This window comes from Euprymna scolopes, chromosome 18 (assembly GCF_053919585.1).
Source record: "Euprymna scolopes isolate OS-2025 chromosome 18, ASM5391958v1, whole genome shotgun sequence".
Taxonomy (NCBI): domain Eukaryota; kingdom Metazoa; phylum Mollusca; class Cephalopoda; order Sepiida; family Sepiolidae; genus Euprymna; species Euprymna scolopes.
This window is the reverse complement of record NC_136499.1, coordinates 133,286,279-133,301,714: the sequence shown is the minus strand read 5'-3', so window position 1 is coordinate 133,301,714 and position 15,436 is coordinate 133,286,279. Positions and strand designations below refer to the sequence as shown.

At 32.3% G+C, this 15,436-nt stretch overlaps 1 protein-coding gene across 1 annotated transcript in view; it reads right to left on the bottom strand.

The window, feature by feature from the left end:
- LOC145297839 (matrilin-3-like) overlaps window positions 1–15,436 on the bottom strand; it is a 35,457-nt gene that overhangs the window by 12,456 nt on the left and 7,565 nt on the right. The window contains exon 3 of the mRNA XM_080144168.1: window positions 4,736–4,757. Coding sequence (XP_080000294.1) covers window positions 4,736–4,757 — 22 coding nt within the window. The remainder of the gene's footprint in view (window positions 1–4,735; window positions 4,758–15,436) is intronic.

The following is a 15,436-nucleotide window of genomic DNA, read 5'->3' as shown; positions in this document are numbered from 1 at the left end:
AAACAGCAGAAAATTAATATGCGAATTCAGTTTGTAAAATCCTTTCTAATAATATTTATCTCATCTTCTTTCTTTTCATATATATATATATATATATATATATATATATATATATATATATATATATATATATATATATATATATATATATATATATATATATATATATATGATGGACTCTCCCGTCGATATATAGTACAAAATTTTTTGGAAATTCAAAGACTTACATTTTTTCTTTTATATAACTCTTGTTTATTTCATCTTGGATCTCTTCATTACAGGCGTTTCGTTAATGGGATAACAATTCTATGATTTTATGTTTTCATAGAAATTTTTTTCTCAACTTGTCAGATGTGATTTCCATCCAATGCTACCAACCAAAAGTTAATTTTTACATGATAAACCTGGTGCATTCGTTTGGGGAAAAGACATTACATCCCTACGTTGTAACAGGTCGGCCATGTTGGGTACCGTGCAAAGCAAATTTCTTGTTTTAAACCTTTTCTTTTCTATATTTTTAGTCTTAATTTCCAATCATCAGGTGTCAAATGTTTACGCTATTTTTTTTTTTTTTTTTTTTTTTTTTGCAAATTCCAGTCATTTTTTCTTGTTGGACTGAGACAAATGTAGTTTCTTCTTTCCTTATAATCCAGCTTCTAATGACCTTCTTCTCATTGTTCGAGCTATGTTTTTGTTTGCATCTTCCCTAAGTTCAGCAGCAACATCTAAAGAACTTTTCTTCTCATCTGCAAAAAATGTTCTTTTCAAAGATTTGTCTTCCCTGGCGATCGTAGACTTTTTACGGCCTTGTCCGTTTCTGTTCTCGAAAGACTTTGTTTCCTTGTACCTTTTAATCGTTGTTTAAACTCCTTTCCTTGAATATTCCATCTTCCTGGCAATTTCTACATGAGAATATCCTTTCCCAGATAAAGCATCAATTTGTGCCACTTTAATCTCTGAAAACTGCTGTTTTAGAGATATTTTCAATAAAATATACTATTGTAGCACTGGCAGGAATCAAATATTACCTGAAAAATAAGAAGCGACTTTTTGGATGACAATTTGAATATTCGAATGAATTTAGCATGAAACTCAGCTAAAACTCTTGAAAGAAGCTTTAAAGCAAATAAATACTACAATCTGCCGTTAAATATTTTATATTTGCTTTTCACTGTAAAATTCTTAACCTTTAAATGTGTAGGCTTAAACAATCATCTAAGCTTTTTATAGGTGATCCTAATTTTTACCATGGCTGTATATTGTTTATACACAAAAATTAAAAGAATCAATTTTAGCATCGGATTTTTTTTTATTATGATACCGATTCTAATATGCTAAGCAGTTCTGATTTTTCAGAATCCTGATTCGGGTTAACCATCTAAAGCAAAAAAAATTTTTTTAAAAAGAACCGATGAAATAATAAATTTCGGGTGATTATAAAGCACATTCCCAAATAAATTAGCAAGAGAATAAGTAATTATTCTCCCTAGAAAATAACTTTAACCTCAACAAGATTTTCTATAATAAAGCTCTTAAAAGTAGTAGATATAAGAATATACTAATATAATATATTGAACCTAGATCCTATATAGTACACCTCAAAATAGTAGAAAAACATCTGGTTCACTCCCCCAATTTAATTGTGAAAACCAATCTTGGTAGAAAATTCCCGAACCTCATTAAACTAAGTTTCCCTCCTGAAAATATCCTACATAACATTTTCAATACAAAGACATTTAAATGACACTATAGTTGTAAAATAATTTTTTAAAAAACACAATTAGAATATTTGGAATGATAAAAATGAATCAAACCCAAATGTATCTAAATTTGCTAAATCATTTAGCTGTATTAATAAATCAGAAATGTCCTCTTTCAAATAATTCCATAATATATAAGGCTTCGATTTCTACTAAGGAAACCTAACTATTATAAAATAATTATTTGGCATGGCTGGAAACATAGGCAAGAAGAAATTCCTCGGTCACAAATGTTTTTGAGAACTCAAACTACACATGAAATACATTACAATATACATACTATAAAGAATTAGTTTAGCAAAAGGTAACATCAGTTTATTTTTAAAATCCAGCACTTACCTATCTTTAAATTCACCGTACCATTTATGTCTAAATAAGAAATTATTCATTACGATATTTAAGGCTAGGGATAAACTACTTAATAAAAAAATGAAACTTCTATTAATTATAGACATTATAAAACAAATCTCAGTAACTAAAATACTATCATATAAATTTAAAATTAATCCAAATACCTAAGTTTATACCATGCTACTCATCTTATTTTTAAATTCCTATTTACTATTAATGCTTTATTATTATTATTATTATTATTATTATTATTATTATTATTATTATTATTTACTCACTAGGAGATCATACATAATATCATCAAGTATATAATATCATCAAATATATCTCTCTGAGAACAACTTGTGGCTTTCTCTGGAGTCTGAATGAAAAAAAATGTCAGATTTCCAATACTCTCCACTTCTTTTGATGACCTTTGCCGATCAAGTTGGTGAAAATTAAATTTCTAACCTTTACCAGTTTCCAAACTACATTTCATTATTTGTCTAGTTGTGTATGTGTATACATTTATGTATGTCTGTTTATTATTTTTTTACGGGTTCATGGATTATTGAATTAATATATTAATTGACATATATTACACTTTTATTATATTTGTATATTGATACATGTTATCCCATGTCTTTTCTGATAAGATTTTCCTTAATAATTTTTGTTATTTCTTCTCTACAATCACTTACTTTTTGGTTAAATGTATTTTAATATTTTTAACATTTTTATAACCATGATTTCTATTTTTCCTCAATCTTACTCCCAATTCTTAGGTGTATATCACAACTTTTAAGAGCTGATATAGTTTATTATTATTATTATTATTATTATTATTATTATTATTATTATTATTATTATTATTATTATTATTATTATTATATATTTTATGATTACATGTATGGATATTAATGAACAATTATACGCCTTTATTCATATATATACATATATATATATATATATATATATATATATATATATATATATATATATATATATTGAGTATAAAGATTGATAATTGTGAATTATAAATCAGTTTCAAAAGAAAAAAAACAAACAAAACACAATTAAGTGTTCGATCGTTTCGGAAACGATATTCATTTTATTGAAATTGACAATAATTGACAAATAATATGTTTTAGAATATAATCTCCTCATCAGCACAAACGGAGGGGGAAAAATTTTAAGACACCAACATAAACCAGCATTTTTGTCGTAATATGCCCACATATGCACTGACGTACTTTAAAACAAATTTTCTAATGAAAATCAATAAGGAATATCCGCCTTACTTTATATATATATATATATATATATATATATATATATATATATATATATATATATATATATATATATATATATATATATATATATATATACTGGCATGGATACTCAGCGTTGCCAGGGTCGACATGAAGTTCGGTTTGGCCACACATGCTATACCAAAAATATTGACCAGTTTTTCATTACTATATGTCAACTCCATCGTTACCCCAACAAAAATTTCAAAAAGAAAAAAAACGAATGAAAACAAAATGAAAATGTACCCCCTTAAAAAAGCAGAAGTACGTGACAAACTGTCCACCAGATATGTAGCCAGAAGGGATACGAAGAGAAGATATTCTCCGGATATTGAGCCCCTTTTGTGATTATATTCCAGTTTAATCGAATTTCTGTTATGCTCCCTTAGTCTAGAAAGATTTGTTATTAACGTTTGTTGCAACGAAAACAAACTGTAAATAATTCAGTTTCAAAAATACCAAAATAGCATTTGTGTAAACCGAAATACACGTTTTTATGTTATAAAAATGATGAGTTTTGACTTATTGTGTTATTAAAAGAAAAATAATAATAGCAGTTACGATGTCAAAAAAATATGAAGCAAAAAACTGGTAAAAAACGTAAATGAAAGTTGTTGTTTTTTTGCTTTTGTTTTAAATTAAAAAATCGTAGTTGAATTGGATTGTTTGTTTATTTTCAAATAAAAATCCACTGGACAAAAACGTTAATTGCGAAATCACGGAAATTTAAACAGATTCCAAAAATAAAGCTTGAAAGTTTGTATGAATGATTTTTAGTTTGATTATCCGCCGAAAGAGAAAACAAAAACAAAAAGAAGAAAGTTAGCGTTTAAGGGAAATAACTCAAAACTCAAATAACTCAAACTGTTTTATAAAAAAAATCGATGTCGGTAAAAATAAATTAAATTAAATATGTTATCAATATAAATCAAATTTAAATAATAAACTTAAATAGAACACTTAAAACACTTCTCTCACTATAAACAATAACTAACAGACCGCTATTTAATAAATCGATTTTCCTTAATGTATCATCCAAATGACGTCATTTCTCAATCGTCTATTTTACAAGAATCATATTATATATAGGAATGAATGAAGCATTAAAGTAATTGACCTTTTGTATATATTATAATCAAATTGTGAGCAAACAAACAAGCGGACAGGAATACGAATTTAGCTGGAGGAAAAACATAGGCCGCGAATCTCTCAGAGAGATTCATTAATGGAAAATATTCGATAAAATGTGAAATCCTTTTACATATTCTCCCGTCGTCCACAGTAACTGTAGGCCAACGAATATGAATTGCAATGAAAATACAAAATACTCACCTCTGGTTAGATTGAAAATTACCTGTAAAAAGGAAATTAATTAATTAATTAATTAATAATAATAATAATAATAATAATAATAATAATAATAATAATAATAATAATAATAATAATAATAATAATAAGCTGGGGCAAATAGAAACTTGTGCACAGGATGGCTAGAAAACTAATGACAATACACAGTGCCTTACACCCAAAAGACGATATCGACCGACTTTATGGGAAAAGGAGCGAAGGACGAAAAGAACAAATAAATGCAGAAGACTTCCTGAAAAGCACAAAAAAGACTTGGAAAAGTATTTTAGTCAGAACACAAGCATATTGATCATCGCAGACAGAGACATCGTCAAGAACAATACATGAAATGATGAAACCAGAAACATTAGATAAGAAAGAAAAATAGGAATAACAAAAGGAGAGAATCATGTAAACACCTGAACATAGTTAAGGAAAGGATGTATGAACAGAGGAACAGAATCTCTACTGACAGCTGCATAAAATAACGCAATTAAAACGACCACATAAACGCAAAAAATAGATATAACACAGGAAAACAGTAAATGTAGACTGTGGACAAAAAACGAAACGATAAACTACATAATAAGCAAATGAAGCAAATTATCCCAAAAGGAATATAAGGACATAAGGATACGACCACATGGGGAAGACAGTGCGCTTGAAGTTCTACGGACGACATCACCTTGAAAATGCAGACAAATAGTTCCAGCACAATTCGGAGACTGTACTAGAAAACGTAAGCACGGAATCTTTGGGACATAGAGATACAAACACATAGATTTATCCAAGCCAGAAGATCAGACGTCATAATAATAATTAACAAGAAAGAGTCTGTCAAATTATAAATTTTACTGTCCCTGTGGATGTTTAGAGCAAAGAGACAGAAAAGCGAAACAAATATTCAGAACTCTCCAGAAAACTCCAGAGAACTAAAAGGAATATGAAACCTGAGGAAAATCAGTATAATACTAATGATTGTAGGAGAACTAGGAACAGTTAAAAAAAAAAAACAACAAAAAAACCCCCAAAAAAACTTGGAAATAAGACGAAGAAAAATCGGAATCAAGAGAAAGACTCAGACTATGCGACGGACAATAATGCTGAAAACAACTGAAATCTTAAAGGAAACCTTCAAATGCGAAACTTAATCTACATGAATGACAATCATATAGAAAATATAGCAGAAGTAAAACAAAAATAAAAATCAAGAAAACTAAAACTGTGGTAGACTAACTATTCTCTCCCCTCTGCTTCTCCTCCTACTTTCCCTCATTCTTCCTCTCCTTCAATTCTCCTCCTCCTCCCTTACAAAAATAAATTGTAATGCCAGCATCGGCTGACATTAGACGAATAATAAAAGAATCAAAAGGAGAAAAAGTATGATAATAAACAAAAAGTAAAATACATTTCTAAAATATTTTCCTCCTTGATTCTAATTCAATGCAAAAAACAAAAACACAAATTAGACAAAAGAGAGGTAAAGAAGTGGTGGAAGAGAGAAACAATAATAAAAAAAAACAATAACTTTATTTACACGTCTTTCGGCCGATGCTTTGCAAAATAAACGTCGGCAACGAGGGGCAACGTTGCTTACAAACAGGATCAAAAGACCATAAATTACTAGCGAGAATAAACAAAGATAAAAAAATATTATAGGGAAAAGGAGAAAAAGAAACGATATCATCGAACACCTATAAGTTTTAAATTATGACTGTGTTCCTTCTGCTTACACAGCGATAGCTGACGCAAATTAATAGATACCGGCGTGAGAATTTTAAGTGAGTTTTCGAACATGCTTTGAGTAAAATAGAGACAGTTTCATCCGTATACCCTCCAGTGCAGATCGAACATTGCAATAAACATTCATCGATGGCCGTTTTATAGCTTGTACACGCCTGGATCTTAGCCATTATTGTGCGTACGTATCGAAGGGGGGCGTGTTGGAAAATCATAACCTCCAAACGCACTGACCAATAAAATGGTAAACTACTCTTGCATTGATTGGTAGAGATACTATCCTTCCAAAAAGAGGGGGGAAGCGTTTCACGTTCAAAAAATCGTTTGAACCTTAGTTGAAAATAACAACGCGAAACGGATGTAGAAATTTTGTGTGAAAACTCCTAGCTTTTAACATCAGTCCACGAGAGCTTCACATATATCAGACATTTTTGAGGGCCCACAAAAGTTCCATACGTGTCGGTGTGTGTGCAAAACTTTTCTACCAAATTCCATTCTGAATATTTGGTTTACAGATTTGAAATTTTATATGTATGAAATTTAGACCTGTATCACACTTTCGAGTTGGTTTTAATCGGCTAAAATTGCTGCTAAAAGGTCAAATTAAAAACTAAATAGTTTATCCTGGTAAGGCAAGTTTAATAAAACATTACTCCTAATTTTACTATTGTACATGCCCCAAATTAAACATTCATAGCTTGATTCTTAACCTTTAACGTGGCTTGATTCTTAACCTTTAACGACACTGAAGAGATAACTAAGGCTACAGCTCGAAACAATCTAGTTTCGATTCTAGCCATTTTTTATAACTTTTGAAATCATTACTATATATTAGAAAATAATCAATAGAGAAGTGGCTCTATAATAATAAATAAGAAACCTGCATGAATTAAAATATCGTATTTATGCATATTTTACGACCGGGTAACGCCGCTGGCCTGCTAGCATATATATAAAGATATGAAAAGAGAGAGAAAATAGAAGGGTAGAGAGAAAGAGGACACCCATCCTTATTTTCTATCCGTTTGACGACTCCCCTTCCACTCGAAATCATTCAAGATATGACCATCCAGGATATTTAACAATATATTTAGCAGTAACTTGTTAACAAATATTACATTTTCTGGGAATACATAACCTAAATACAAGATGCTTTCAATACGTTTCCAGACTTTTTTGTACGGGCATTTAAAATTATCGTAGATTCTTGAAAATTCAGTATATTTTACTATGCATCTTATGAGATGATTGACCGATGTTTATAATTGCGGGTTCTAATGAACAGCTTCAGCGGGAATTGGAATACACTCTACTAAAGCCTGATTTTCACAGCTGGTGAGTTTCAAAAATGCAATCTGAACGTGAGGACACTTTAGAAGAACGACATTCAATAAAAATTTTTAAACTTGAAAAAAAAAAGCCACAGAAACATATGGAATTCTTCAGACTGCTTTTGGACTATATTACATGAATCAGACATAAGTTTTTTGAGTGACATAATAGATTCAAGGACTGCAGGGAGTCTGTGAGGGATGATGAGGGATGTAAAAGAAGTAAGGCAGCCAGAACACGAGAGTTGATTGGTCAAATAAATAAGGATATAATGTATAAGGACCGTCGTCGTGTGTCTATAGAGACAATAAGTGCACAGTGTGTGTGATGTCAGTGTGGGAACTGCACACATAATTATTTGCGAGAAACTGAAGATGCTGAGGATTTTCGCAAGGTTTGTCGCAAGGATACTCAGAGATCAAAAAGACGTTGTAATGAAAGTAGGGGGAAGGTCGAGCTGATCAAATCAGATCAAACAGTCCAATCATTGCTCCTTGTAACTTTTGTTATGTTAGAGAGTGGCCGAGCAGAAGCAGTAAACTACCTGTTTACCTGTCTATCTGTTTATCCAATTATCTGTATATCTATCTATTTCTCTGTTTACTTACTTATAGATTTATATGTCCATCTATCTGTCTATATAAATATCTATCTATCTAATGAGTGGACAACAGCGATTTGAAGTCATATTTTGACAGGTTTTCAAACATGTCAGACTGTGACCTGGTCAAGTTTGCACCGGGAATTATCCGCATAGCTGACAAGTGATGTGTCGCATATCACGTGCTCAGGCATCGTTGAGTTGGGTATTGAGACGCCAAAGAGACAAGATTGGTAAAATAAGTCTCTCGATAAGAGAGCAACAGTCTCAAAATGGGGACAGGAAACACCCAAGCCAAAGACCGTCGGTCACTTCATTTCTGCTATGACGAATACCTGGGAGTGAATAAAATATATAAAAACGCACATCGTCTTTGTCTGTCTTGTGAAGCGTCTCATTTAAAGAAGGTTCGGCGCCCCAAAATGGTTGAAGAAACTTCAGAAGAAACAATAGCTGAACAGGTATGTCGTCAATGTATATATTCATATTATATGTTCTGACAAACACGCATCAACACCACTAGATGAGAGGAATCACGGACCGTAAGATAGACATTAAGGAACAACGACAAAAATCCGTTACTCAACGTACGTACGTACATACATACATACATACATACATACATACATGGACATACATATGGACAGTTTATTATAAGAAACAACAGACATTTAAAAGTGCCACGTATACACATTCAAACAGGAAACAGTATACACATATATAGAACCCTCAGCGACGCAGATACAGCATAAACGCAAACACTTATATATACACGTTCGTTTATTTATAAAGGCATATTTTATTATTTTCCCTATGCTAGGGGTTAAATGGTAGAAGCCTTTTCTTTGCGTAATAGTATTAGTATTCAATATTAGTGCTGATTCTAAAAGTCTTCTTTTAGCTCTATCTATCACGTATTTAATAATTTTCGCTTGATCTAAATTAAATGAGTGATCGTGTTCTGCACAATGGCAAAAGAGTGCATTTAGGGCGTTACCAATTGATTAAATATAGAAAATTATAGACAAGAGGACTCTGATTTTACTAAAGGCTTCATGCAAGGGATAATAGCTTTAACAACTACCCAACCTCAAGAATTAGCACTACCAAAAAGATACATTGATGCCTTAAAACTTTTAACAAAAAATAAAGACATTATCATTTCACAAGCCGATAAAGGAGGTGGTATAGTTATAATAGATAAAGACCTATATCTAAAGAAAATGCACACACTATTGGCAGACGGAGATATATATACTCCGATAGATTTAAAATCAATAGAAAAAGATTTTGAAACTTTTAATAAATCCGTAAAGGAACTTATCGGAAATGATAAAAAATGGATAAATAACATAGAATACCACCCCACTATTCCTATATTATACGGCCTCCCAAAAATACATAAAGAGAACGTCCTTATGAGACCTATAGTATCTAACATTGGAAGCGTCACCCATAAATTAGCACGAGCTATTGCCCAAATTTTAACTCCACTAATGGGCACCATCAGCACTTCACATATCAAAAACTCTGGTGACCTCCTAAATAGAATAAAAAATATGGACATACAAAATAAAACCATGCATAGTTTAGACATAATTTCCCTCTACACCAATATTCCAATCAAAAAATGCCTTAATCTACTCCACAAGCACTTAATCAAAATTAAAGCCGACCTACCTTTTTCCTCAGATACACTAATACAAATCATAAAACTCATCACTGATAGAACCTACTTTCAGTTTAATAATTCTTACTACAGACAGAAATTTGGACTCCCTATGGGTAACCCCCTTAGTGGTGTACTAGCGTGCCTATTCTTAGAATTCTTAGAAACCAACTCTTTTAAACACAGACTTCCTAAAAACTCCACATATTTTAGATATATAGATGACATTCTTATTTTTCTCCCTAAAAACACACAAATAGAACAAATTAGAAATAAATTAAATTCAGTGGAACCATCTATAAAATGTACACATGAATCCGAACAAGACCACTCCCTAGCTTTTCTTGACATACTCCTCATCAGATCAGAAACCGATCTGAGTTTCAAAGTACATAGAAAGACCACACACAAAAACGACTATATTCATTACTACTCGCACCACAATGATAAAATAAAAACGGGCATGATTATTGGTTTTTTCTTGCGTGCCTTTAGAATATGCAGTCCCCAATATCTTAATGATGAATTTCAATATATTAGGAATGTTTTAAGAAAACTACAGTATCCATCCTATTTCATTTCTTACGCAAAGAAAAAAGCTACGAAAATACACTATAACATAAACACACAGAAAAATAAAACAAATACTTCACTATTAAACAGACATCTTTTCATTCCCACCCACACCAAAAATACAAAAATCTACGACACTCTTAATAGACTTGGTTTTCACTTGATACAAACAAATTCCTCAACCATAAAACAGACATTAAAAACTACCAAGCACTCTCCCAAAACCCTCACATCCGATGCCGGTATATATTCCATCCCATGTAACAACTGTCAACAAGCGTACATAGGTGAAACACAGCGAAAATTGAAATTAAGACTTAACGAGCACAGAAGAGATATAAGGAATGGTAACGCCCTAAATGCACTCTTTTGCCATTGTGCAGAATACGATCACTCATTTAATTTAGATAAAGCGAAAATTATTAAATACGTGATAGATAGAGCTAAAAGAAGACTTTTAGAATCAGCACTAATATTGAATACTAATACTATTACGCAAAGAAAAGGCTTCTACCATTTAACCCCTAGCATAGGGAAAATAATAATCAAAGAACAAAATATCAAAACAGATCCTGGCTAAACCGTTTTTCCTTAAATATTTCAACAAAATGAATAAGTTTACAGACGAGAAAAAAAAAAGTACATATTTATTTTAACGCATTTTTAAAAGTGTATATATAGACATCGAACAACCCAACCTTCCCATACGCACACATATGTTTGTCCTTCCCGACATGGGTCGGATTCAAGAACTGTCTTTTTCGCACGATCTATGACTTTTTCTTTCTTACATTTTTATTTTTTATTTCAATTATCCTGAAGATGTCCTCTGAAATAAGGACAAAACGTTGATTTTTTAATAATTTCATTCGGTTTTTTCTATTTTTCTCGTAACACATATATATATATATATATAATTATTTCCACAGCCAGACATTTCTCAGATTCTGAAAATTATATATATATATATATATTGTTCGAATTTTTTTGTACCAATAATGGTGCATCCCCCCTGTTTACATTTATTATTGTTTATCTGGTTCTTATATATGATTTTTTGTATTTTGTATCCATTATGATTTTAGTTTCGTATATTTTCGGTTTGTACGAAACTCCCTTTAATTTGGAGAAAAGGGAAATGCTAGCTCTGTAATGACGTCACGAGCTCAGCGCGTATTTCGTTCTCTTTTGAAATTCTGCTGACGAGGAGAGTGAACGTGTTGTTCATTGCCCGGCGCCGAAAATGGAATTTTTGACGAGCACTCCTTCAAAGAAGTAAACCCAGCAAGAAATTAATACTCGGCTGTGACGAGACAGACTTCTGGAAACTATTTACGTGACTACGGTTCTGCACGTATTTATTTTACAAGGATTGGAATTTAAAGAAAATACCTTTTTACGTGACAAGGTATTATGGAATTTTCCTATCCGGACAAGCGACGAGGTCTTGCTCCTGTAATACATGTGTGTCTACATTTTCATGCAACATGGAGGGAAGGAAAATTCTAAAAGAACTTTAAACAACAAAAAAAGAAAAAGGCGCGTGCCTGACAGGCTTTCAATTGTGAGTACACTCCTAAAATTAATTTCATATGCGAGTGTGATTAGGAGATACTACTATTTTGTATATTCTTGTTGTATTCGTTAATGGATACACACAACTTCTTTATAAGAACCAGCAGTGTTGTTATTTTTTCATTACATATTACTTTTTTCATATGCTACCTTGGCGTTTAAGTTTAATGCCTGCAAAGGGAAAAATTTGCAACTTATTGTATATAAAGTTCCTTCTTCGTTTCAAATCAAGACTTTTAGATATCATTTTTACCCCCTCCCCCTCTTTTGTTTCATGTTTTTTTTCAGCTTAGTTACTTTAGCGTCGAATTTATCTGGAAGCAAGATAAATTCCGACATTTTGCAAATTTTTCTTTCTTTTATTTAAAAGTTGTTTGAAAATTTCTGCTTTTATTTGTGGGCATTTTGCAAATTGTATTCCGACATTTTGCAGATTTTTCTTTGTTTAAGAGTAGTTGGGAAATTTCTGCCTTTATTTGTGGGCATTTTGCAAATTGTTTTCCGACATTTTGCAAATGTTTCTTTGTTTAAGAGTAGTTGGGAAATTTCTGCCTTTATTTGAATGCATTAGGCAAATTTTGTCCCCATATTAAGTGCATTTTGCGAATTTATTATTCCCTTTTTCGGAACGCTTTGAAAGTGAAGTATATTCCCCTTTTCATCGAGATACGGTAATTCTCTTTCGGTAAATGCATTTTGTAAACTTTGTCTCTATATTAAATACATTTAGCAATTTTTTGTCCCTTCATGAAAATTAAGTGTACCCTTTTCTAATCGAGATACGCTTTAATTCATTTTCTTTCAAGTTAAGATTGAATTTAACCTCTTGAAATTTCTATTACGTCGCTACCTGACGCTATCAACGTCACTTAGATTCGTTCGACCACTGTAAATTGCTTCCGTTATTTGATGGCATTTTACAAACTCGTATTCCCTTATTTCAGAATACTCTTCAAATTAAGTGGTCAGTTAATTCAAATAATTTAGCAAACTAAGTTACTATGATACGAAGCGTGCGCCCTACCCTTTCTATTTCGAGACACGTTTCTGTTACTTCCTCGTCCACAACGACTGTCTAATTACCTGCGTTCCCTTCCCACTTGTAACTTAGCGCGTCTCACAACGTCCCCCTAAAATATTCGACGACTGCTATGTCCGGAATTTGGGAACCGTGTAATGTAATGTAGTGTTTCCAACGTTCGACTTTCGCTTAATAAAAATTCCCGAATTTAGCATTTTTATGTGTGTCTAGTATCTTTATTTATATCTGACTAATATTTTACGCACAACTTTTCATGAATATTTTTCTTAATAAAAAGATTAAGCGATAAGCATACACTTTCCTTTTTTCTATTCTTTAGAATTGAAGTTGTAACTTTCGTAGTCCTATTTCAGAATATAATTTACATTTTACTTTTAGTTGAATTTCCACGGGTATTGCGAGTTACGTTGGGAGAAACTATAGCATTTTCTGTCCCTAGTCAGCGAATAAGAAATCCTACTAGACTGGGGTAATTTTATTTTTCGTCCGGATTCAGCGTGTTCGATATTTTTCGGAAGCTGGATTTTCCACACTTTAAGAAACGACTTTTGTCTAATTATACCCTCGTGGGGAGCCTAGTAAATAGAGACGCTGTCAAAAACCGGTGTTAGTTATATGTTGGTATTTTCCTCAATATATTAGAAAAAAAGAATAAATATATACCCCATTATTTGGTTTAATGAACACGTGTGTTCTCTCACATGTGTTAAATGTTTCCGGGTTGTGAATTAACCGGACAACATTATTAGAAATATTATATTATTCGTTGAAGATGTTTATTATGATTTTCTATGGCGAATTTATACCCATTTGCTTTGCAGACTGTTATTCTAAGAGTTTGTGAAATGACAAGCCCCTTTTTCTTTCTTAGCCCGTATTTACATTTGGTTATTTGAAGCCCTTTGAAGATACACATGTGACATAGTGGTATGTACCCTCCCCCGACGTAGTTGTATATTTAAAATCTCTTTCCACTTTTTTCCTAGGTTACATTTCAGTGGGGATATTGCTATAAGAGTGTTAACGCTATTATTCATTTTCTAGTCAATTAACTTCCATATAGAAGTTCGAATTTTTAAATTCACTTAATTTTAATTTTGAATCATAGTGACTCTTTTAATTTGTAACTGGGGATTGTACCCCTTGATATTTTCACGGCTCAATATGCTGTATTGGTCTTGTTTTGTTTGTGTTATGAGGAAGGAAATTTATGCAGATACCCTTGTAACCTTTGTGTGTGTATTTTTTGTGTATAATTCTTGAACGCCTATTTTTTGTATTTTTTTGTATTTATTCCATATTTTTGAGAAAAGAAAAAAACACTGCACGATGTTGGTCGCTCGTTCTTCCAGATTCCTTGTAAAGAAGCGAAAGTTTTATTTGGGGAGAATTATCGCCGTCTTGGATTTGTTGCGGTTGCAGAGGGAATTACCTCAGCCTTATTTTATGACGATGAAGGCCGATGTCGATGAATGGTTGTCATCGGTAGATAATATTACAGAGTTGTTGGGTTATCGTTCCTTACGTGAGGACGTGGACTGTTCGCTTGTAGAAGCGGATGCCGTTAATGTTGTAGTGTTCTCGTCCCAGGTTCGATTCATTCTTTCGAGGTTGGCAGATGGTGTAGAGTGTGATTCCTTGTGCAACCCTGAGATATTTGAAACCCCTAGGGAGATGCTTGGCGAGTTTCCGACTACTAAGCCCGAATGTCCAGACTCTGAAAACTGTTTGCTGAGTGCTGGTAAGTTTGGCTTGGAAGATGTTGCATCAAAGTCTGAAAGCAGTGTTGCAAGTGCCACTTCAGAGGATCTGCGTAGTCAGGCGCTAAAGTTTGATTTTTCTGGCGGGCAGTTCGCCTGTAGTATTTTAAAGAAGGTATTGGGAGTGAGATTCCCAGGTATCGTGAATGATACCACTCGTGTCCACGACTTGGTAAGTGTGGACATGAATATTATGAAATTTATGGAGGGATTTCCATGGGATGTTGGAATTGTTTTGCCCTCTAACCATGTGAGTTTGAAAACTCGCATGTGTGGTTATCTTCCACAGCCTTGTCAGAATACCGAGGAATTTAATCATGACGGTGAGATATTACTCCAGTCATGTGGTTCTGACAATGGTCAGTGGTTAAAGAACAGGAGTCTATCCTGTGTG